The sequence below is a fragment of the Tetrao urogallus genome (assembly GCF_951394365.1).
Source record: "Tetrao urogallus genome assembly, chromosome: 13".
NCBI classification, from domain to species: domain Eukaryota; kingdom Metazoa; phylum Chordata; class Aves; order Galliformes; family Phasianidae; genus Tetrao; species Tetrao urogallus.
Genome location: NC_136826.1, coordinates 19006154 through 19030055, shown reverse-complemented (window position 1 = coordinate 19030055; position 23902 = coordinate 19006154). Strand labels below are relative to the sequence as shown.

General features: G+C 41.4%; 1 protein-coding gene across 1 annotated transcript; it reads left to right on the top strand.

The window, feature by feature from the left end:
• Positions 1-6903: 6903 nt before the first annotated feature.
• MSN (moesin) lies at positions 6904-23634 on the top strand (the record flags this gene model as incomplete). Its single annotated transcript, XM_079541794.1, has 10 exons — positions 6904-6962; positions 17041-17124; positions 17482-17628; positions 18084-18180; positions 19528-19691; positions 20159-20289; positions 20959-21119; positions 21632-21724; positions 22161-22394; positions 23470-23634. The coding sequence occupies 10 exons, from the start codon at positions 6904-6906 to the stop codon at positions 23632-23634; spliced, it is 1335 nt and encodes a 444-aa protein (XP_079397920.1).
• Between the last annotated feature and the right edge of the window lie 268 nt (positions 23635-23902).

The window sequence follows — 23902 nt, the reverse complement described above, 5'->3', positions numbered from 1 at the left end:
TGTGAGAATATTTGTATAGAAAATGCTAGTAGAGTGGCCCCCAAATCTGTTTATTTTGAACCCATTTGTCAGATAAAGCAAAAGTTTTCTACTCTTGCAATCTCTGCATGGGACAGAGGACTTCTAAAAAACTTGCATGTTAGTCTCCAAGCACTAGAGGAGTGGGTAACCAGTAGCATGGGTATTGCTTTAGTGGTCAGTGTGCTCTAACCAGCTGTCCCTCTCTGTCCTGCTAGTGGTGCTAAATCAACTCCACAAAGTTGCATTTTGCTGGTGGGTAAAGGCAGACTGTTTTCTGCACTGGTATCACTTCTCTCGGTGTCTCTACAGAAGTGAGGTAAAATGTCAGATGCATACTTGTGTCAGGGCATGTCTGGTTTCTTCCAGTTTGGGCTCTGCCTCCTCCACCCTTTCTCAGTTCAGTTTCTGCGAGTATAATCTTGAAAGCTGTGAACTTTCTGAATCTTGACTGCTGTCACTGCAGCTCTACTTCCTGTGGCATCTTTTTAGTCTTGCTGTTCTCAGTAACTTGGTTTAGGACCTGTGTGAAAGCTGCAGTTTGCTGCCTGCAGAGTCCGTCCTGCCTGGGGTGTGTCTGCTCCCTGCTGGAGATCTGCTGATGAGCTTAAGGTTATGAAAAGGCCCTTTAAGACGGCTGGAAGGGGACTGGTTTAGTTAAATGTAATCCCTTTAGAAATTGCAAGCACTTTCATATGACCTGAGTCCAGCTTCCACCCTAACACAAAGGACCTAGGTTTGCCTTCAGAAGCGTGCTGGTACTCGGAAAAGAGCCAGATGTCTGTGAGTATTGCTGGTGCTTCAGGTGGGGGGCGTTACCTCTGATGCTCTTTCAAGGCAAAGCAAGGTGCTTCAGTGTGCTCTGTGGATTGCTGTATGACTCCTGTCCTTCCGGCAGGGCACGGGGCCAATAGGCACGAACGGTGGCAGGGCCCATGTTAGCTCATCTGTGCAGCAGGGAGTGGAGTATACAAGCCCTGAGAAGCATTTGTAGTCTCAGAAACACTTGCATGTTTTGTGGGAGTGTGGCACAATTCTAACAGTACTTACTTACACAATTGTTTTCCAGTCATAACTGGTGCCACCAGTGCATGTTGCTAATTGAGTATCTTTACCTACAGTAACTGCTGGGTGAGAAGATGCTCTGAAGTGCAGAAAGCCTGCACTGTAGATTAATGGGTAAGAGTTGGCCTGGGATTTCTTTTTTTTTTTTTTTTTTTAAATAAACTTACATCTTTTCCATAACAGTCAAATAATAAAGTATGACTTTTCCCTAATTAAAGTTATGCAATTTTATCCAGAAATTACCCTCTTGGTGTCTTAAACCTGGAAGACATTAAAATGTGAAGACTGTGGCCTGCAGACCAGCAGTATGTAACAGCCTTACATTCAGGAAATCCCAGGGAGAAAAGAAGATTTAACTCAGGATCTGGGCTTTGTAGAGGCTGATACTGTGTTATGTTGGGGGCCGGAGAACTGGAGGCAGTAGTCCAGATGTGGTCTCATAAGAGTGGAGTAGAAGGGAGGAATCTATTCTCCTGACCTGCCAATCACACTTCTCTCAATACAACCCAGGATATGGTTGGCCTTCTAGGCTGCAAGCGCATATTGCCAGCTCATACTGAGTCTTTCATCAACTGACACACCCAAATCCCTCAGGACTGCTCATGAGCTGTTCTCCACCCAACTTGTATCTGTCCTTGGGATTTCCCTGACCCAGATGCAGCACTTCGCACTTGGCCTTGTTGAATTTCATGTGGTTGGCATGTGCCCACCTCTCAAGCCTGTCCAGGTCCCTCTGTATGGTGTCCCTTCCGTCTAACATCTAAGCTGCATCACTCAGCTTGGCGTAGTCTGCAATCTTGCTGAGGATGCACTTGATCCCACTGTCTGTGTTGCCTACATGGATGTTAAATAGCTCTGGTCCCAGCACCCATTCCTGAGGAATACCACCCTTCACCAGTGTCCACTTGGATTTTGAGCTGTTGACCATAACTCTCTGAGTGTGACCACCCAGCCAATTCCTTCTTCAGTGAGTGGTCCAGTCATCAAATCCATTTTTCTCCAGTTTGGTAACCAGGAGTCTTTTATGTACAGATACAGACTGTAATCTTAGCCATGTAGTTGCAGCAGGCTATTATAGTTGGGCTCACTTACAGACTTGCAAAAGAACACTGATCATTCCTGCTAGTAGAACTTACTGGGAATCTGAGTGGAGCAAAAAGTGAGACTTGGAAGTGTATGGGCAATCTTTCTGAAAAGACGTTGGAAATAGATGCAAATAGATTGTAGTGGCAATCTTTAGTTGTGCTTTGACTGGTAAAGCAATGCGAGTCTTCAAATAGAGAAGAGGAAGAGTTGCTAGGTTTCTAGCACTTTCCTGTAGCCATTATGAAATGAATCAGTTACATTTTGGCTTTTTTTCTTGAGCACTTTTTAGGTTAGTTGGCTTTTGAAATGTGTGTGCTCTGTGCTTCTTTTGAAATGTGATGAATTTTCTTGTAATGTGCAAGATGGCCTTATCTAGAATCTTTTTATACAGTATTGTTAGCTGTTAGTATGCAAAATAATCTATTAAATGATAATGGAAAGTCAAAAGCAGCCTACTTAAAGGTCATCTACCTGGGTAAAAATTCTACTAGTTTAAGATCTAAGCAGAGTTTTGAGGGTTGGAGACACTTGGGTACAGCAATTATAAATGTAACACATTATAAATGATGGAAATTCAATTAGTTGCTTTAAATAGAATTTCAGTGTAACTTACTGTTTTAGAATAGCATTTTTAGTAAATCTGCTACTGATGAAAGCAAGTCCTATAAACACATAGAGGCCAATGACAGTGAAGGAATTTTGCTGATTGTACCACGGGATCTTTTTTTACTGTGTTAACAGAGGCATGAGTCTTAAAATTAGTAACAGTTTATGAAATTTACAAAATCCTTTTTTGGATAAAGGAATGTGGGTAATTGCTGTCACTGGACTTTGTAATCAGTGACAGGTAATGTCTTTTTCTCACTGTATTTTCTCCTGTTGCTAGTGTTGGAGAAGGATGTGCCTCGCCTGCCTGGTATGGCAGAGCTAGAACCGTGTGTGCTCAGCAGTCCAAGTCAGTTACACTCAGAAGGAGTGTTTTATTCTATTGACAGATTGCCCTCAAATGAAGGTATTGATGAGCAGTTGGACACTTATTACAGTCTCCACATCTGACTGGCTGTCTTCTAGTGTATTCTAGTTCAGTAGTTTTGTTATGTTCTGCCTGGGAAAAGCAATCAAGTTTTTCAGGCAGAACTTGTCTTGTTATGGGGCAAAGATTGGGTGCCTGTAAAGGAAAAGGGCTGTGCAATAGAAGTAGAAATAAGGCTGTGTCTTAATTCAGGCATAGCACTACACCGTTCCTGCAGTTACTTGGAGGACAGGCTTTTATTCTTATTTGGGAACAAATCTGTTGTATATATGCTACAATTATTTGTTGACAGGAAGACAGACCAATGTGTACTGCTTCATAGGTGCTAGAATATTTAATCTAAGAAAACCTCATTGGATGGTTTAGAAATACAAATATTAATACTAATGAATCCTGAGTCTTTTCTTGCTTAGAACAAGCATGGATGCTAAATTACACTAATGGTTTAAAAGTACTTTGGCGGAGTAATTCAAGGGACAAAGCAAGCATAAAAGTCTGAATTATGCTGGGACAGATTGTTCTTTCCTCTGATAAAGCATTTTGTGTACGTCTTGTCTTAGTTCTGTGTTAGACAGTACTCAGTTGTGCATGCCTTAGCAGAGTGGTTTAACTAAAGATAGTATTTTGAATGAGGAGAATGCAGTTGATCATGCAGTGTCTGGCATTTACTTGCCAGGTAGGCAGTGTGTAGGTTGGGTAGGCAGTTTCTGGTGGTTTCTCTCGGAGCTGCAGTCAGAACCCATTAAGGTGAAGTGACCAGGAGCTGAATTGTTGTGGGGCATCTTTTAGAACAAAGCTCCCTCCTTGGTGCTTTTTTCCTTTTTTTTTTTTTCTTTTCCCCCCAAATGCTTTAAGAACTGTGTTTCTATAGCAGTACTGAGCAGAAGCAAAACACTCCCATGAAGCTGCATCTGCTCTGAAGCACTGTCAGGCTTCTTATCTGCTAACTGGGAATGGAGAACAGTACCTCCCACTGCTTGTAACGGTGGAAACTTCACTCTGTTTTTCCAGTTCACAACAGCTGGCTTAAAAATACAGCTTGGAAGCACGTGGGGGGTGGGTGGGGGGTATGAAACTAGAAAAACAACTTCAGATTTTTTTGAGGTGGTGTTACATCCCGGGGCATGCTTTCCCCCTTTGGTCCTTGAGAGCAGTATGCTATTTGTTACAACTTTGTGCAGATCAGGGAAGCTAGAATTACTGGGGTGCGGTTCTGTAAAACACATGCCTGTTTCCTGTGGTATCTTTGCTCATGCCGTATTCTAAAAAAAGTGTATACTGAAATTGCAAATGAATATACCCTGTTTAAGACTTCTAAACCTTGAATTGCTACTCATCTTGAGCACGGAGAGCTACTATTAGGAAAGAAGTCCATCTCTTATTACTTAATGTATTAATTGAAGGGTGATAACCCATCGGGAACTCAAGTATGTTTAACTGAATGACAGTTAAGGAATTTTACTGATCGTACCATGGGACCTTATTTTACTGTGCTAACAGAGGTGTGAGTCTTACAAATAGTAACTGTTCATGAAATTCACAGAATCATAGAATGGTTTGGGTTGGAAGGGTCCTTTAATATCATCTAGTTCCAGCCCCCTGCTATAGGCAGGAACACCTGCTAGACCATATTGCTCACAGTTCCATCCAGTCTGGCCTTGAGTGCTTCCAGGGAGGGGGCATTTGCAACCTCGCTGGGCAATTCTGTGAGGATACTAACTGAACCAACTTTATTTTAAAACTTATAGAGCAGAGCTGAAAAGTAATTCAGGCACAGGTTGCCAAGAGCTGCCATAAATGTTTCTGATTTCTGGTACTTCCACTGTGCTCAGATACTTCTGCATTTAATCACTTATGCAGGTGTTGTCAGCCAAGGGTAGCTACTGCATTTTTGTCCATTAACAGGAGAACCGAAAGCCTATATATTCTTTACATGATAGCTGGTATGTAAGTGGATTAGGTGAACAGAAGGGGCTTTAAAGCAAGCAAACAACAATCTGTTGCTTAATGACTTGTTTAACCCAATGCCTTTTAGACATAATTTATGGATATCTTTGTTCTTGCTGGTATATGTCCTAAGGAAGGCAGATGTAGAAGCTGACACTCCTCTGGTGCAAGAAACTGCTTCTAAGTACAAGTAGCAAAACTGGTTTGGGGCTCTCAGTCCTAGCAAGCATATCAAACGATTCTGTGCTTACTCTATCTTTTTAGTCTCTGGTGTTACATTGTCTCTGGTCACATTGTTAACTTACAGTATAAATGGCAGTTTGAGCTCTCTTACTAAAACTGTTCACAGCGTACCTTTCTAACCCCTGAAAAGTGGGTAGGCTAAGAAGGTGGATTACACTGGAGAGCAAATAAATGAGGGTTTAGTGATATACAGCAAATTGCTGTTGGCAGGGAAGAGAGCTGCAAGAGTAATGCCTGTACACTGGGGTTTTGTGCACTTTGAATCTTGTCTACGTACCTTCATATTTTCAACCTTTGCTCTACTGGAGAAGTGTTAAAATGGTTTTTGTTCTTAAAATCTCTGCAGCTTCTTTATGTTTTTCTTTTTTGGAGTATAAACAAGCAAGTAGAAATGAGTTCTCAGAAATCTCAGTGTACTTGAAGACTTGGCCTGGTTAGAAGCTAAGTCATCTGTGTGTCCAGGAGGGAGTATTCCTACATCTAGGAATCTACAAAATATTCTGATAATGTGAAGTTGTAAATGGAATCAGCCATGTTTTAATCAAATGTTTGAGATAAGAAGCTTCTGCTCCTTATCTCTTGTTCCCTGATAACTGTCGGTGAAAGATAAACAGGTATATTCTTGCTTCTGTAAAATGAAATTATAATCTTGCTTGTTGCAGTTTACTTGCCAGTTTCATTTCATGGTGAGAAGCGTGTTACTAGAGTGTATCATATAATATTTCTTCTGAAAGGCAATTCATTATCTCATTTCCTTTTGCTTAAGGTCTTTTTAATAAATTTGGCTGCATAGTAAGGTCACCTAAAATGTTTATTCACTGTTTCTAGATGTTTCACCTCCCTGAGAGAGCCAGGTGGTAGTATGCAACTACATAGGGATCATTCTACTGATTTGTGAAGTGCCCGCTCATACTAGTGTCTTAGTTCAGCATGTGTTCTTTTTGCCTTCGCATGTTATTCTATCTTGTTTGCTTTCTACTCGTAGCCCTTGAACAATATCAGGAATTGTGCCTTATAATCTCCCCAGATATCTATGGAGACTGGAACAATATTGTTCTGTACCTACTACTCTTCTGCAACAGGTTGAGGTTGTTTTTGCTTCCAAGAACTTTCTTGATATTTATCCTTCATATGTTCCGAGGTCTGAGACATCTTTGCTTTGTTGAATGATTCCAGGATTTCCTACACTGAGAAATACAACCTCATCAGCTGTAAATGGCCCTCTCATATGTTATCAGTATGTAGATTTGTATGCAAGTTGCATCAGGCAGGATGAACACTAGGACATCTGAAAGCTATGCTCTGTGAGCAAGCTGAAGTGGTGGGTGCTGGGAACACTGGGCTGTCTGGGCAGGTGACTTTATAACTGCTGGCAGTGGAGTTTTTAGAAGCCTGGGAATGGGTCTCTGGATGGAGGCAGATGATGTTTTTCATTATTGTGTAATGTCAGTGCATGTATTATAATGATGTCTGTTCTGTTTTCCAGATCAGCGTGCGTGTTACCACCATGGATGCTGAGCTGGAATTTGCCATCCAGCCCAACACTACAGGGAAACAACTCTTTGATCAGGTAAGCAATGGAGCTGCAGAAGATCTGAAGTTGATGCTAGTGTTGTGATTCTGACAACAGTTTCTGAGGGCTTCCAGTATTAAATGACAGTGTGTATAGCAACTTTAAGAGAACTCAAAAATATGAAATGACATGCTTTTTTCAAAACTACTGTTTGGTTTTGGTTTTTTTCTTTTTTTTTTCTTTTTTTTTTTTTTTTAGAATATGTTAGGAGCTTTTCTTACTTTCACTAAACTGTATTGGTACTGTAGTTCATAATTTGAGTTGTGGCTGCAGATATCTACTGCTATCCAACTCATGAGATCAGTCTTACAGGGCAGCTACTGTTAAGCTTGGCTTACTTGCAAACATTGTGTAATTGATTTCAAAGAGAAACTGATCTGGAACAGGATGGTCTTAGCTGAGGTTTCAAACATTGTTGCAGCATTGTGCGCGCAAAGTGATATTCTATGCTCCCAACACAGCTTGAGGGCGATACTAAGAAAAGTTATGTACTGTATTATATTGAGCCTTCATCTAGGTGCTTTAGCCTTCCCCTGCATTCACTGACTGGGCAAGGTTCTTTCTACTTTGGTCCAAACAGAAAGAGGGAGACATGCAACCCAAGTTTGGAGCAGCTGAAGACAGACTTAACTGCAGTTGCTGAAACTTTGACAGGCTCCACTGTGTGTTCCTGCTGTAATCCTGAAGGGCATATCTAGGCAACTGTCTAGCCACTCAAAGCATCTGTGCTGCTCGCAAGTGACGTAGTCTCTTCCTGTAGACAGTCAAGGCTTTGTGAGGACACTGAGCAAAAAATCAAGGGTTTCCTAATCAGAGAAGAATCTGAGTAATAAGTTCATGGCTTGAAGGAAAGTAAAATGAATCTCAGATTCATGACCAGATGAAGGAACTGCCAGACCAGGTATGCCAGGTATGGCCGTGGCTCGGTAGTACTAGGCATTCTGGGACCAGCTCTACCCTGAGCCTGTCTTAATAAACAGAGAAACTGAAGAGCAGACCCACCTGTAGAGGTCAGCTATTTCATGTGGGGATGGAGAGCCTGATTTTTTTTTTTTTTTTTTTTTTTTTATGTTTAACCACAAACTACTTTCCCTCATACTCACCTGAATGATTCAAAGCTAGATACTATATTGTCCTCTATAGCACAGCCCTGGAATGCAGTAGAGTGAGATTCTATGGCTTAGCAAAGAGTGCCCTTTTATGATGGGATAGGAAAAAAAGGCTTTCAAAAAAGTTCTGTGCTACAGTGTAGTTTCTCAGCTGTTTCCATGTAGCTCCAGTATATTGAGCCCTATGTGATCTCAAGACACTCGCAGTTCTTTTGATAGATGGAATTTAGTTCTGGATTCCATTGAGAATGCATGTGTGCAATGTGGAACTCCACCAGTTAGTTAATGAAACCTTATTCTATTAAAGCTTACATTATATACTCCTAAATTCATCAAGAGATGAACTGAATTTTGTAATTTTATTTTACTTTATTTATTTATTTTTTGGAGAAGTGCTTCTTCAGTTGGATGCTTCCTGTAACTGTTTTTCAACATCTGATTTTTGGCATTGTGTAAACAAAGCACCAGGTACTAGGAAGTGTTGCTGCTGAAGTCAGTAGTGCTTTAAATCTGCATAAATTTTTCAGTCTGCTCTAGACCACCTGTAGCTTTTGCCTCACTGGACATTTAGTACAAAATGAAATTGTGGTGTGAAACTTGGACTTGAACAGCTTGTCTGTGCTTGTGAAGCTTGTAATCATTTTTCCTGTATGGGAACTTTTCATCTCTTAGTAATTGATTTCACTCCTTTGTGAACAGCTGCATGTGTGGAAGAGAGAATTTGTCCACAGTCAGAATTGCACATCAAGGCTGAAAATTGCTGGGATAGGGGCGCAAGTGCTTGTATGCTGTAGCTATAGGCTTCTTACTGTTGCATATGTTAAACATAGTTCTCATCTTCACTTAATCTTTAATCCAGTGCTCTGCTTTACCCCCATTGTCTCTCTTCGTTGCTCTTTAAAACAAATACTTGTTCGCTCTTAAGAAAATTTAGGAGAAGTGCAATCTTGTAGCTTATCCAATTCTGGCTTGTCATCTTCATAATTTTTTTTTTAATACTTTCATCTGGCATGTATCTGATAGGTTCAAAATGGCTGAGCTATTTGTGTAGATTAGTTCCTCTAAAGGGCTAGCCCAGGGCTGTTTTCCCTGCTGATGCTACTAAAGGGATCTAAGCAATGATTGCTGTCTGACTAATGTCTGTTCACTCTATCTCAATTTCTATCCTGAGGTGGCCTTTGGTCTCATGCTAGGATTTACAAGAGCGAAGTGAGTGTTAATTAAGCTATGAGGTGCTCCTGAAATTGCTAATCTAGGTTTTGTGCATGATGCTGAATGTGGAAAAAGTGTCTGCCATCATCAGGGTTTTTTTGAGGGTAGAGAGTTCCTTTACAAAGCAACCTTATGTTTTTGCTGCTGCAGTACATTGACCTCCTGGTGTGAAATCTTGCTTCAACTCTTTCACAGAAAAATTTTTAGATACCCTGAATGTTTTTGCCCCAGAGTGCCCTTTCGTTTTGAGTGAGTTGTGAGTTCTGAATTAGGCAAGAAGCAAACAAGTTTTACCAAGGTTTTTAGTTACACATCTGTCTTGGTGCACGCTGCTGGCTTTGTTCAGCAGCGTTTAGGTAGCATTTGGTTCCACCCGCTGTGTCTAAAGGGAGAATAAATATATCTATCCCAGTGTAGTGATTACCTAATCTGAATAAGGATTAAAAGGACTTCTTGAAAGCTAGATGATCTCTTCATGAGGAAGAGCAGTTTGAATCTGGAGAGAACGTTCTGCACTAATAGTAATTAAATGGACTTGAAGTAGGGATGCTCCTGCCTCACTCTCATGCTTGGCTAAATTCTGAAGTAAACTTATGTACTGTTATCTTCTCTAATCAGATACCTTGGAGCAGAAAAATCCTTATGAGTTGATATATAGGGTAGTAACATCATGATCTGTACTAGAGATCTACCTATATCATCCTGTTTCCAGTGCTTGTATAGCTGTAGCATTAAATAGCTTATGCTGACAAAACTGTTAGTTGAGGCAGGAGGCCTATACCAGCTTGTCTTCAGCAGCTCTGCTTATGTGCCTCTTAGTGTCACTTGCTGAACTGCAGTGCTTACCAACTCACCAGGAAAGCCAGTAGCTCTGTGAAGGATGAATGTGGTCTCTGGCTGTAGTCATTAAATCTTCTATTTTGAGCACATCTGTAGTATGAAAGCATACTCCCTTCTTCTATATACCCAATCAGCTGCACATGGCAGCTTCTCAAATGCTTTTTTTTTCCTGATGCTTTTGACCTTGGATTATTTTGGTTTCTTGTTCTTTCCCCCTTGAAAGCCTCTTATTTCTTCTAGCTTCTTGTAGAGGCATCTTAGCTGTATGCAATACTAGACCTATTGAGTGGATAGTACAATGGATGGGTGGCATCTCTACCAACTTGATGGGCCTTATGTCAGTGGGTTTTTTTTGTTTTTTGTTTTTTTTTAAACAATTGAGTAGTGGTTTCTAAACTGTTTAGTCAGTACTACTTTTTCCATCCTACAATGAACTCTACTTCTCTGACTGCAGATTTTCTTCTCAATGACTTGCTTTGTGCTGTCTGAGCCTATAGTTGACCACAGACCTCAGACTGTTCATTACTAGCTTTTAGACATCATAGAATCCAAGAGATAGTGACCTCAGCATGTCATGCCAGAATAAACCTTTAGAGTAAGCAAAAACACCATCTCTCTGAAGGCAACAGCTGTCCAGTTAAGAGCTGTGAATTCAAGTACAGTTTAAAGTGGAATGTGACACTAGAAAAGCTTTCTATTACTTTAGATTGTGACAGCAAGTTGTTGGCCTTCCCAAGACACTTTCCTGGGTATGAGGTCAGCACCTGAAGCAAACAGTAATGTCAATGGTTCCATTTACTTCTTTAGAGGATAAGTGACTTTCAAGCATTGTAGCTAATCTTGGTCAAAGTGCCATTGTTCTCTTCCCTTCTCAGATTTGCTGGTTGTTGTTGTTTTTGCATGTTAGTAAGAGAGAGATTCAGCTAGTGCACACAGCATCTTTCTCTTGGCCAAGTCCAGATTTCACAGAGTTGCCTGGATTACGTTATCTGAAGTTTTGGTAAGGTCAGTTTATACTTTAAAAGTACTACTCTCTTTAAGAGGTGGAGGGAGTGCTTCTGAGATGAATATGTAATAGTGCTGAACTCTCTGAGGAACCTGGTTCTGCAATTGAACTAAGAAGAGGAATTTGTATTTTTTTTTTTCTTTTACTTTTGTGGATTCTCATTTCTACTCCTCTCTACTCATGCTTCATTTTGGACATAATGTGCCTGAATACTAGCTGAGTCAGTGCTGTATTCAATTTTGAAAAGTAATTGAGAGAAGGCTTCCCCAGTCATGATCATTGCAGGATATAAAGCCAAATAATACCTGGGCCTGATAGAGATTTTTTTGCTTGTCTAAACCATGGCCTAATCAAGGAAGGACATTCGAGCAGTGGCACAGAGGTTTTCAGTGACAGTGAAAGCAGGATAATTAAATGACATTTATCTGCAAAGTGCCTCTTTTACTAAATTGAATAGAAAAACTATGGCATATTAAACTGCAGATGAGGTAGATTAGCCAGGTCAGAGCAGTCCAGCAGTATTGTTTGCAAGCAGATTTCTGTCAAAAATACTTGACATGCCTCTCATGGCCTTTTCATTTTTGGAAAGGACAACAGGCAATGTTCGAGACATATGTAGTATTGTGGATGCTTTGTGATGCTCTATCCTTTGAAGCAGGAACTTGAAATGTCTTTTGAATACTTTGCTTTTGTCTTTGTGTAAATATTGCTTTCATGCTGGATCTGCACTTGTTTGCATGTGTGGTGTATTTCCTCCAAAATCATCTAGTCCAAATGTCTGCCTACCACTAATATTTCACTACTAAACCATGTCTCTTAGAACAACATTTAAATGTTTCTTGAACACCTCCAGAGATGGTAACTCAACCACCTCCCTAGACAGAGCCTGATCCTGTGCCTGACCACTCTTTTAGAGAAGAAATTTTTCCTAATATCCAGCCTGAACCTCTCCTGGTGCAACTTGAGGACATTCTCTCTAGTCCTGTTGCAATTTATGTGAGAGAAGAGGCCGACACAATCTCCTTTCAGGTACTTTCTGCTTTCAAGTGGACAGCTGTAAGGTCTCCCCTGAGCCTTCTCTTCTCCAGACAGTTTTCCTAGGCTGAGAACTGTAGCAATCTTGAACAGTCATCCTCATGCTAAAATCTACATTTAAGAGGTCTACTTGTGGCCCTCCTTCTGCTGTGAGACAGCTCTTAATGGCAAGAACAATAGCTGGGAAGGAGACTGGTGTTTGTGGAGGGGGAGGTGAGAAAGCCATGCAGACCTGAAAAAGTGGAGTTTTCCTGTAGAAAACTTTTTAGTTCATGATAGTTTTGCTTTCAAAATTGAACCAAATATCCTGTTGAAGCTGAGGTGGAAAGGACTGTCACTTGGTAGAGGCTACCATCATCTGCCTTTACTTTCAGGATGAAGGCTGAATGGTACAGATCCATGCTCAGATTAACAAGCCACCATGTGCCTTGCTTTACATTTCACATAATTCCTAGAGGAGGAATTGCAGTGCATCTTAGTTTGATTTAGTAGCTGACTGGGGCTGTGAAGTTCTTGTGTGTGTGCTGTGCTGTCTCCCCCTCTCCTCTGTCCAGACCATTGTTGTCAATGCAATTGCTGTGCAGACTTCTGCTGTGGAATAAAAGTCCTTTTGTGCGAGGCCTCAGTGTGATGCCATTCAGCTCCTTGCTGGCAGTTCAGCTTATTGAATTCCCAGGCTTAAGCTGCAGACAAATGAAAGTGAGGCAAGCAGACACATACAGCAGTGGGGGTGAGCCTCCATTCCATTCAAATGTTAATATTGCAGAGAACAAAGCTTTTCTTAGGCTCTAGGACAGCCTTTCTTCCTCTCTTTCTACCAAGAGTTTTCTATATATATACAGCGAAATCTAATGCTTTTTTGAAACCCTCCTTAGCTGGATGCGTCCCACTATGTGACGTGTGTACGTGAAGGGTTATCAGACCTACATTCTTTGTTTAACGTGTTATTTAGGCCAGCTCTCCATATTCAGGCAAAGATAGGCTGAATAATTTCATGGACTTGAAGAATAGTGTATAGTCTATGTGGCCTTATGTAGGTTGTGTGTGTGTGTTTCTAATAGCATGCAGCTGCTGAAAGCTCTCTCTTTTTTTTTTTTTTTTCTGCCATGATACTACTTCTGTAAAGCCAGCAGAAATGTCTGATCCAAGCCCTAAATAATTGAACTAGTAATATGTTTGCAGGGATCCCGTGTCCTTAATTTTGTGGCTTTACAAATCTGGACTCCACATAAAAGAGAATAGAGCACATCTTTAGGAATCAGCAAGGAAGTAACTTAAAAGAAATTAGAGAATTAGAGAGGCATCATGTAAATCATGGGACAAGGCAGGACTAAATCTACCTCAACTATTTGTCAAATCCTTTAGCCTCTGCAGGAGGAAAGCTGGAAGCAAGGAGGATGGGGGGGGGGGGGGGTAGTGTTGAAAAGCAGTACTCCAGGTACAGTGTTAGACCTCAAGATAAGTGTTTTATCCTTTCTCCTCCTTTGTCTGGTAGTAGAAGTTAAAGGTCGTTGCCCTGTTTGCAGGCATAAGATCAACTCCAGGGTGTCCGGGAAGGATGTGAAGGAATTTCAGTTTTTAGACTGAATGAACCCTATAGCAGGTGTGTCTCAGACTTGCCAGAGCACAAAGTGGTGGCCTTGTGCTGGTGAACTTGTGTTATAAAAAAAAATTCTCTCTCCTTTCTACCAGCATTATATTGCAGTAGTCTTGCCCTCCCCCATGATGCGCTTTTTTTTTTTTTTTTTTGTTACAGTATATTTGTAAAGCTGCCTTAACTCTTATTTTTGTAACAGTTGTGCCCTGCTAGAGACATGATTAAGGAGAGAGCTTCTATGCCAGCATAAATATTTCCTGTGGAGGTTCTTTCCTGCTACACCTGACAGATCCATTGCATTGTATTTTGGCTATAAAAGTTGGCTTGTAAGTGGCTAATCAATATAGTATCTGATTTTAAGTAACAACAAATCTTAAGGATATGGGGAAAGAGATGCATGTGTTTCCCACATGGGATTTCTCAGATGCTCTGTCATCTATGTATGAGCACAGTGTCGGGGATGGCAGAATGCTAGGGCACTGCTTGTCTCTGCTCATCTGAACTTACCTCAGACAGGTTTTCTGCTACCAGTGAGATCAGCCTGTCTGGCCATGGCTCTTGCTAATTATCTTTATTGCAGGTTGTCAAGACAATTGGTCTGAGAGAAGTCTGGTTCTTTGGACTCCAGTATCAAGATACAAAGGGATTCTCAACGTGGCTCAAATTAAATAAAAAGGTATGTTTGCTTCAACCTCTCATTTGTCTGAGGTTCCCTTCTCTTGGAGGACAGGAGCAGACTCTGTACTTCTATCAGGGATCTTGCTTCTTTACGGACATGAAGTTACAGCAATATTAGGGAGTTGATACCACCTTCCTTCGATTGTTAGAGTCATAGGCATAGAAGGGACCTTAAAAATCATCTAGTTCCAACCTAAGATTGCCGCTCACCAGATCAGGCTGGCCAGGCCCCACACAGCCTGGTCTCAGTCACCCCCAGGGATGGGGCAGCCACAACTCTAATAGGCAGCCTGTGCCAGTGCCTCACCATACCCTGAGTAAAAAATTAAAAACAATACAAAAAACAACAACAACGAAAACTTTTTTGTTAAAAAAAGGAAAAACAAACAAAAAAAAATAAAACAAAAGTTCCTAGTATAATCTAATTCTCTCATCTTTTATTTTAAAACCATTTTCCCTTGTCCTATAGAACCACATAAACAGGAGAGAGAACGATTTTTTATAAGCTCCCTTTAAGTACTGGAAGGCTGCAGTGAGGTCTCTCCGAAGCTTTCTCTTCTTCAGACTGAACAAGCTTATCTTCAACCTTTCCTCTTAGGAGAGATGTTTCAGTCCTCTGACAATCTCTGTCGCCCTCTTCTGAACCTTCTCCAGCAGCTCCATGTCTTTGTAGTGCTGGGGGCCCCAGGCCTGGATACAGTATTCCAGATAAGGGCCTTAAGAGGACAGAGCTGAGAGGGTTAACCCTTTCTCTAACTCTGATGCCCCTTTTGGTGCAGCCCGGGATACCACCAGCCTTCTGAGCTGCAAGTAAACACTGTTGGCTTGTGTCAAGCTTTTGTCCACCAGAAGCCCCAAGTCCTTCTCCATGGGGCTGCTCTCAATAAGTTCTTCTCCCAGTCTGTACATATAATTGGGATTGCAGCAATGCAAGTTTAACTTTGTGCACCTGACCTTGTTGAACCTCATTAGGTTCACATGGTCCTGCTTTTCAAGCTTGACCAGGTTATTTTGGGTGGCATTCTTTCCTTATGATCAGCCTTCAGCCTTTATGTACAGTTCCATCAAGATCCTGGGATGTGTGTCATTGGGTCCCATAGACCTGTATACATTAGTCTTATCAGGCAGTCTCAAACTTGCTGTTACGCTACAGCAAGAGGAATTTTACTCCTCCAACTCTCACCTAGAGCTTCAAGGGCATGAGAAATGTGGGAAGCCTGTGAAGACATAGGGAGCTGCGTACAAACATGCTGAAGAACTTTACAATAGGGATGATGGAGCACTGTAGCAGGTTTCCCAGACAAGCTGTGGAGCCTCTTTCTATGGAAATATTCAAGACCTGGTCTGGGTGCCTACCTGTGAGACCTGTTGTAGGGAACTTGCTTCAGTGCTAGGAGGAGGGTTGGACTCTGATCTCTTGAGGTCCCTTCCAACCCCTCAAATTCTGTGATTCTGTGAAGATTGAGGCCAGGAACTTGTTGAGTACCTCAGCCTTCTCATGACTGTTGCAATTTCTTCCTTCTCATTTATCACATTCCTTGACCATTGTCTTCTGAGCAGTGTACCTGTAGAATCTCTTGTTATTTTACCACATCCTTTGCTAAGGTCAATTCCGTCTGTGGCCTGACTTTCCTGATCTCATCTGTTCATGTCTGGACAGCATCCTCTTATTCTTCATGGGTCACGCATCCCTATTCCTATCATACAGTCAATCTTCCCTAGCCTGCAAGATCTGTTAACTGCCCTTGTAACTGTTAATGTGATGCTCATGTGAGCATCTTGCCCATTCATATTTGTGTTACAAAGGGTTTTTTTTTTCTAATGCATGCTTGTCTTCTCTTTCTGACCATTAATCCTGCTCACTTTCATTTGGCATGTTAGCTATAAAATCTGATAACTCTGTTGCTCCAGGTAACAGCACAGGATGTACGCAAGGAAAGCCCTCTTCTTTTCAAATTCCGAGCCAAGTTCTACCCGGAAGATGTGGCTGAAGAGCTGATCCAGGACATCACACAGCGCCTGTTCTTCCTCCAAGTGAAGGAGGCAATTCTGAATGATGACATTTACTGTCCTCCAGAAACAGCTGTCCTACTGGCTTCCTATGCTGTCCAGTCCAAGTATGGAGACTTCAATAAAGAAGTGCACAAGTCTGGTTACCTTGCTAGTGACAAACTGCTCCCACAGAGGTATGAGAATTTGTTCAGTTTTAAAACATCTTTGTGCTAAGATGTTTGGAATTTTTTTGGAGTCTTAGCCAGAGAATTCATAATAAGATACAGCCTCAGGCCTCTCTTAAAGATCCTATTGCTGCTGAGGAAATTGTAATTGGAAGTAGTTGGAGAAGCTCTAATAAAAGCCTGATAATGTAATGGTACAAGGAGAAACATAGCTGAATACAGCTTGTTATTTGTCCGAAGCCTTGAATACTCTACTGATGTGTCTCTGCCTAGCCTTATAAACCCATATTTCTGGAAATGTTTTTTGTGTTGGGAGCTGTGATGTCCATGGAGTATTTAATGTAGCGTTGCTCTGGACCGATGTGGTGGTGTGTGCATAAATACAGTGGCTGGTCTCAAAAATCCAGTGTATTCTTTCTAGAGTTCTGGAGCAGCACAAGCTTAACAAGGACCAGTGGGAGGAGAGGATCCAGGTGTGGCATGAAGAACATCGAGGAATGATTAGGTAACTGATGCATGTGAAACTGCTGTATTTAAGGTAGTGTGATATATGCTAGTGTATACTGTATGAAGTCGCACAGTAATCTGCAGCTTGCTCCAGCATGAGTTAGCATTCATCAGTTTATTTTACTGAGAGTAACTAGGCCAATGTGCCTCTGACCTTGATAGTCCATGTAACTGGCTGATGTTAGTAAAAATAAAACTGGACTTGCAGAGCTTGTTCACTCATGTCTTCAAGGATGATTCTTGGAATCTTTGGCTAGTCTATTGCTGTTCTATCTGTGTAGATAGTCAGCACCTTCTTGATGAAATGGCTTATTGACTTGAGAAAGAATATCTGCTTTCTTTTTGCATAATACAGAGAAGATGCTGTCTTGGAGTACCTAAAAATAGCACAGGACTTGGAAATGTATGGTGTGAACTACTTCAGCATTAAAAACAAAAAGGGCTCTGAACTCTGGCTAGGTGTAGATGCTCTTGGACTCAACATTTATGAGCAGAATGACAGGTAATAAATCCACTCTCCTCATCATTGACTTCTTGTCCTTTTCAGTGTAAAGGTAGTTAAAAGTAATTGTTAATCTGCTCTGGTATTTTGCTCTTATACTGAACTCTGCTGCTTATGTGTCATTCTTAGTTGTGTTTTTGCTAGAATGCCCCATAAAATGTGCTGCTTAGGAGCAAAACCCATGAGACACTCAAATCTTACCAAGCTAGTTTTACCTCTATCCTTTGTCTTCCTGATGTGGATGCATTCTTCAGCTGTTCTCCATTTAATCAAACAGGATTGGAAAACTGCTCCCTAGTTCATTTATCTGACCAATTTTATTTGCTTATTCCAGTCAACCTGAGAGTACTGAAATATCACGAGGGCAGGTTTTTCAGAATTTTGAGCTTTATGTTGTAGTTCAGGAATTTGAAATGTTGTGGGACTTATATCTCCTCTGTTTTCTGCTTCTGCAGGCTAACACCAAAAATTGGATTCCCTTGGAGTGAGATCAGAAATATTTCTTTCAATGACAAGAAGTTTGTAATCAAGCCTATTGACAAGAAAGCACCAGTAAGAAGCAACAGCCATATTAAAGCTTTTGAACTTTCCATTTCTTCTTAGATGAATTGTAGAATGGTTTGGTTTGGAATGGACCTGAAAGGTCATCCAGTTCCACCCCTGCTGCTGTGGTCAAGGTTGCCCTCTCACCAGATCAGGCTGCCCAGGTCGCATTCAGCCTGGCCTCCAGGGAAGAGGCACCTACACTTCTGGACAGTCTGTATCAGGGCTTAACCATCCTTTGAGTAAAAGGATTTCCTTCTAGCATCTAAACCAAATCTTCCCTCTTTTAGTTTAAAGCCATTCCCCATTGCTATTGGATCATAGAAAATGAATGATCAGTTGTCTGTGGTTTTACTTATTTTAGTTGTAAATATTATTTTTATCAGTAACATCAGTAGTTGCTTAAGTAGTTCTCTACTACCAGTTTGGGGCAGTATGTCAAGAATGTATTGAACTGCAATAAGGGGATAGATGGAAATTGGTTCAGGCTGGGAAGGGAGGCATTTGTTCATTGCAACTTTATGCTGTCCAAAGTCAGAGAGAGGCTTTTTGCTTAGGGTTTCTGGTTCTCCTACAACCACTTTAATTCTCTGATTCGATTAGGGGATCTGAAGCACCTGTGCTAACTGTTGTATGCTTCCATTGACTTTAGTAGCATGGGATCACCTTTCACTGTGTTTTACTTGAAGCTGAAGCTTCGCATCATTTTGTAGGGTGCACTGGGAACATTTTTTCCTTATTTATTTTAATGAACATTATTTAAGTTAATTTACTCTTTGAGGCCTGTTAATATCCTGTCAGCTGATACCTTCTGTTCTTCTGGTCATTCTTGTTTTTTTTTTTTTTCAGCTGCTTGGAATCATTTTCTTGCTGCTGTTTTTGTTTTAACAGAATTAAGTTATTTTTCCTTAGGACATAATTTTTAACACTCTGTGGCATAAGAGAAAAACTTACACATGATCTGGATGACCAGATTTAAAGAATTAAGTGGTAATAAAAGTGGAGGAAGGCACAGCCTCAGTGTTCCTAGTAAACTCACCCGTGGTTGGACATGATTGTATTTCTAATGAAACAAAAGAGCCAAGCTGCTACATACTCTGTGTACTACAAGTGCTTTACGATGATACCAAGTAGACTGTAACAGGAAGTTAGGCAATTCTGCCCTGTGTCAATTTATCATCTTGAATTTCACTCCTGAAAGACGGAGGTCTGACTACTACCAGCAGTGAATTAGACACTGATCAGAAATGCTGGCTAGCAGTATTAGAAAGTTGAGAGTTTTGGTGTGTGTTGCATACATAGAGGGTTTACTACACTGAAGGAACAATTTTAATTCTGCCTTTTTCTTGTCCCAAGGACTTTGTATTCTATGCCCCTCGGTTACGGATTAACAAACGTATCCTGGCACTTTGTATGGGAAACCATGAGCTCTACATGCGCAGGCGTAAACCAGATACCATTGAGGTGCAGCAGATGAAAGCACAGGCTCGGGAAGAGAAGCATCAGAAACAGATGGAGAGGTCTGTGCAAGGTTCTGAGTAACCCGGATTTGGTTGGTCACTCCACAGTAGTATCATGTGCTAGATAGAAGTGCTGGCAGCATGCATGCTAACCTGCTTGAGCCAAGAACGGGAAGACTTCTTTCTGCTTCAGTATATCTAATGAGATGATGGAAGTGGCTCTCATCACAGGTGTGGTTTACCACCACTTCCTTGGAATTAAATGCGTGCCCATCTATTTGAAAGGGTTAATCTGAATCTTGATATAAGGATCTTCAGTTAGTAGCATTACTATTATGAACTTCCACTAAGGTGAATGCCAGCAAAGCAAGCTTTTTGTTTCTTCACTTAAAAGGAGCACATATGGAGTAAAGATCATCAGCTGAGTGATCTAGCGCATTTCTCTTGTGTGCTTATAGTTTCACTAGAAAGAACTACAGACTACAGCTGTAAATTATAAATTGCATTATGACTTTCCCCATTATCAGAGCCCTGCTGGAGAATGAGAAGAAGAAGAGGGAATTGGCAGAGAAAGAGAAGGAGAAGATTGAACGTGAGAAGGAGGAGCTGATGGAAAAACTCAAGCAAATTGAGGAGCAAACCAAGAAGGCTCAGCAAGGTAATAGAAAATACTCTAGTATTCCATTAGATGCACAGTCTGGGTAGTCTGAATGAGAAAGATTCAAATAATAAAGCTAGGAGCATCTCCAATTCATTCAGATTCCAGTATTTTGTGCTGGCTAATGTTAAGGCCCTAGTTTAGCCTTCTGAAGCTGAATGCAACTCAGCAGATGCAAATACTCTGAAGTATGGCTTGTATTAAAGAGGTGGGGGGCAGCCAAGCTGCCTCTTTAGCAGCTAGATTCTCTTTCAGTTGTCCACATGCCAGCTGGAAGCTTTATCTTAGCACATCTGTAGAGGAAAGAATCAGAAAGTGTAGCGAGGGTCATATCAGCCAGTGCCCTGGCTTTTACAATCTAGTTGCTTGGCCAGCATTACTATGCAGTGCCCAATTGGAATGCAGCATGTTTTTCTGTCTTTAAGGATGTCATTTCAAGATGGGTACTTCCCACAGATCAATCAGCAAGTAATCTGCTGGCTTGCAGGTCTAGCTCTTCATCTTTAATCTCCACTTGCAATGTAAAGTGGAGGAAAGGGCATACATAGTTGCTTGAGTCTGTCCATTATCTCTGTAGGAAAGATTCCATCCAGGAGGTAGGGATAAGGGCACCCTCCTACTACCTTTTTTGCTTTATTTCTCTTCAAATGTACTCTGCTATTCCTTCAGAACTGGAAGAACAGACCCGTAGAGCCATGGAGCTGGAACAGGAAAGAAAGCGAGCTCAGGAGGAAGCAGAAAAACTGGCTAAAGAACGTAGAGAAGCAGAAGAGGCAAAGGAAGCCCTGCTAAAAGCATCCCATGATCAACAAAAGACCCAGGAACAACTGGTGAGTGGGTTAGCTGAAAATGTGGTAGGGCAGTGACATTGTAGGGGTCTTTCTAAGGTCATAGAACAAATTAAGCTATGAATATAGTGAAGAAGTATATTTTAGTTCTTCAGGATAGACATTAAAGATGATGAATTAAGATTTAAATATGCATGTTTGTTATCTATTACAAAGTGCAGTACTATTATCTATTACTCAGTGCAGTACACTGAGACTGATTTTTTTTTTATTTTTTAACTTACAATAGTATCTGATGCTGAGAACAGCATGTAGAACTCATTAATTGCTTTCCTTGGCTTGAGTTCAAAGATGTGAGTACTGTAGCTGTATTTGGAGGAGGAAAAAACCCTCAACAGAACCCTTTCTTTTTTTCCACTTGCATCATTTAGATATCAGTGGGACTGAAGTATCCTCCTTACAAGAAATGTATTAGAGATACTGTTTTTATTCAGAACTTGGACTAATGCTTCATTTAGCAAGTACTTCTCTTTTGTCCCCACTTTCCTTTGCAGGCTGCTGAAATGGCAGAACTCACAGCTAGGATCACACAGCTGGAATTGGCCAGGCAGAAGAAAGAGAGTGAGGCCCAGGAGTGGCAGCAGAAGGTAAAGCAGAATCTGAAGTAGCAGCAGTAATTTCTGTGGAGTTAATCTTCATTTTGTTTTGTGACCTAAACTACTACATTAGAATACTGCCACTAGACGAGGTGTCTGCAAGCTGAGGCTGTTGCAAATATGCAGCTTTATGGTTTTTTGTTTTGCTTTTTTTTTTGTCTTGTAAAATGAGTGCTGCATTCTAACTCCAGCTTGGAATAGTTTGATTAGACCTATAGGTCATTTTCCATGGGTTATAACCATTCCTTAAATCTCTGATGCGTAAGCCAGCAGAAAATGTTGCTAGTGACTGTGACTGAGTAGTTTTGGAACACACCGCTTCAGTGTGCAAGAGATGTAGGGCTCTTAAGTAGCATTTTTGTGTGCTTCTGCAAGAAGTTAGTCACATCTGAGTTGCACAGACTAAGTGTGGTCTGTCTTATTGCAGGCACAAATGGTGCAGGAGGACCTAGAAAAGACCAAAGAGGAGCTGAAGACTGCCATGAGCACTCCTCATGTCACTGAGCCAATGCACTCTGAGAACGAGCATGATGATGAGCAGGATGAAAATGCAGCGGAAGCCAGTGCTGAGCTTCGATCAGAGGCCACCATCAAGGACCGCAGCGAGGAGCAGCGTACCACTGAAGCAGAGAAAAACGAACGAGTGCAGAAACACTTGAAGGTAAAAAGTTTGCAGCCGAGTGTATGTGCATGGGCATTGCTTTTATTCATTTTGTCACTGTGACTGTGAGCTTTTACAGGAATTCCTTAAAACGGAAGGAATAAAAGAAGGGAGTAGTGAATAGTGAGTGAAGGAAAAGGTGATCATGACTTGATTGGATTGCTGCTTACCATTAGGGAAAAGGGGCAGAACTTGTCTCTAGTTCATTTCTATTTCATTGGAAACAGTGAAGTCTTTTCAAGCAATGCCAAGAGGCAGCATCTGTGAGATAGAGTATGCTTGTGTGAGTCTTGCCAGCTACCTGACAGCTGTTCAGAGTCTAGCTTAAATGAATTGGAAGGCTTGGTTGAATTCTTATTCTGCAACAGGCTGTAACTGTCCTGTCTGAACGGATTGCACTGCGAAATGCTGATAGTAGCTGCTACAGCTCAGCATGTGCGGGGGAAAAAGGGGTAGAAATGTTTTACCTCCTTCTCATAAGGAATTCCACTCTTCAGGTATTGATGCTTAGAAAGTGGTAGTAGCTTGTTTTCTGTAGGTTTTTTTTTTTTTTTAAAATGTCTTCTGGCTGCATGGCTTGAAACAGACTTGGTTTGTTTTGCGTCATGCTATGTTGGTCATGTATAGGTAGAGTGACAGAGGTGTCCTCTGTCATGCACAACGCATTTCTTCTGTGGTAGAAGGCTAGTAGTTGCTTGATTTCTGCAAGGCAATCTTGAAGTCTTTAGGTATTTCTCCACTGGACTTTCTCCTTCCTCTGAAATAAATTAGTGACAGTCTTTCTTACTGTGCTGGACAAAGATAAGTAAGGTGGAAGCACCTGCAGTTTACTATTTTCAAATATAGAGAAAAAATATTTGCAACTTCCACACAATTGCTTAGGTTGGAAAGGATCTCTTGAGATCATCTAGTCTCACTATTCTGCTCAAGAAGGCTCAGCTGGAGAAGGTTGCCCAAGACAGTATGCAGTTGAGCTTATCTGTTTCCTGTGTAGGAGGATTAACAAGGAACTTCCTTGCCTGGCACTGAGGTTCTGGCTTGGCTAACCCACTGCTGTCTTTGTCCCCTTCACTAGGCTCTTTCCTCAGAGTTGGCAAACGCTCGGGATGAAACCAAGAAGACGGCCAATGATATGATCCACGCTGAGAACATGCGGCTGGGCCGAGACAAGTACAAGACCCTCCGTCAGATTCGGCAGGGCAACACCAAGCAGCGCATTGATGAGTTTGAGTCCATGTAAACTCTCCCCTGCGCTTGCCGCTCTGCAGTCCCTTCTCCCTTCTTTCTCATCCTCTCCCATCACTCACTCATAATCGTGCTGTGCTGGAACCACTACAGAAGAGCGACCATGGTCTTATTTATAGAGTTTTTGGTAAATGCTGGAGTTCAGCAACAGAAGAAAGAACGACACTTGCATATTCCTGGGGTAGCTTGGGAAAGCTAACTTGTATTAGGGCAAATCTGAAATTCTATGACTTTGGGTAAAGTCGTACTGCATTTAGTTAGTT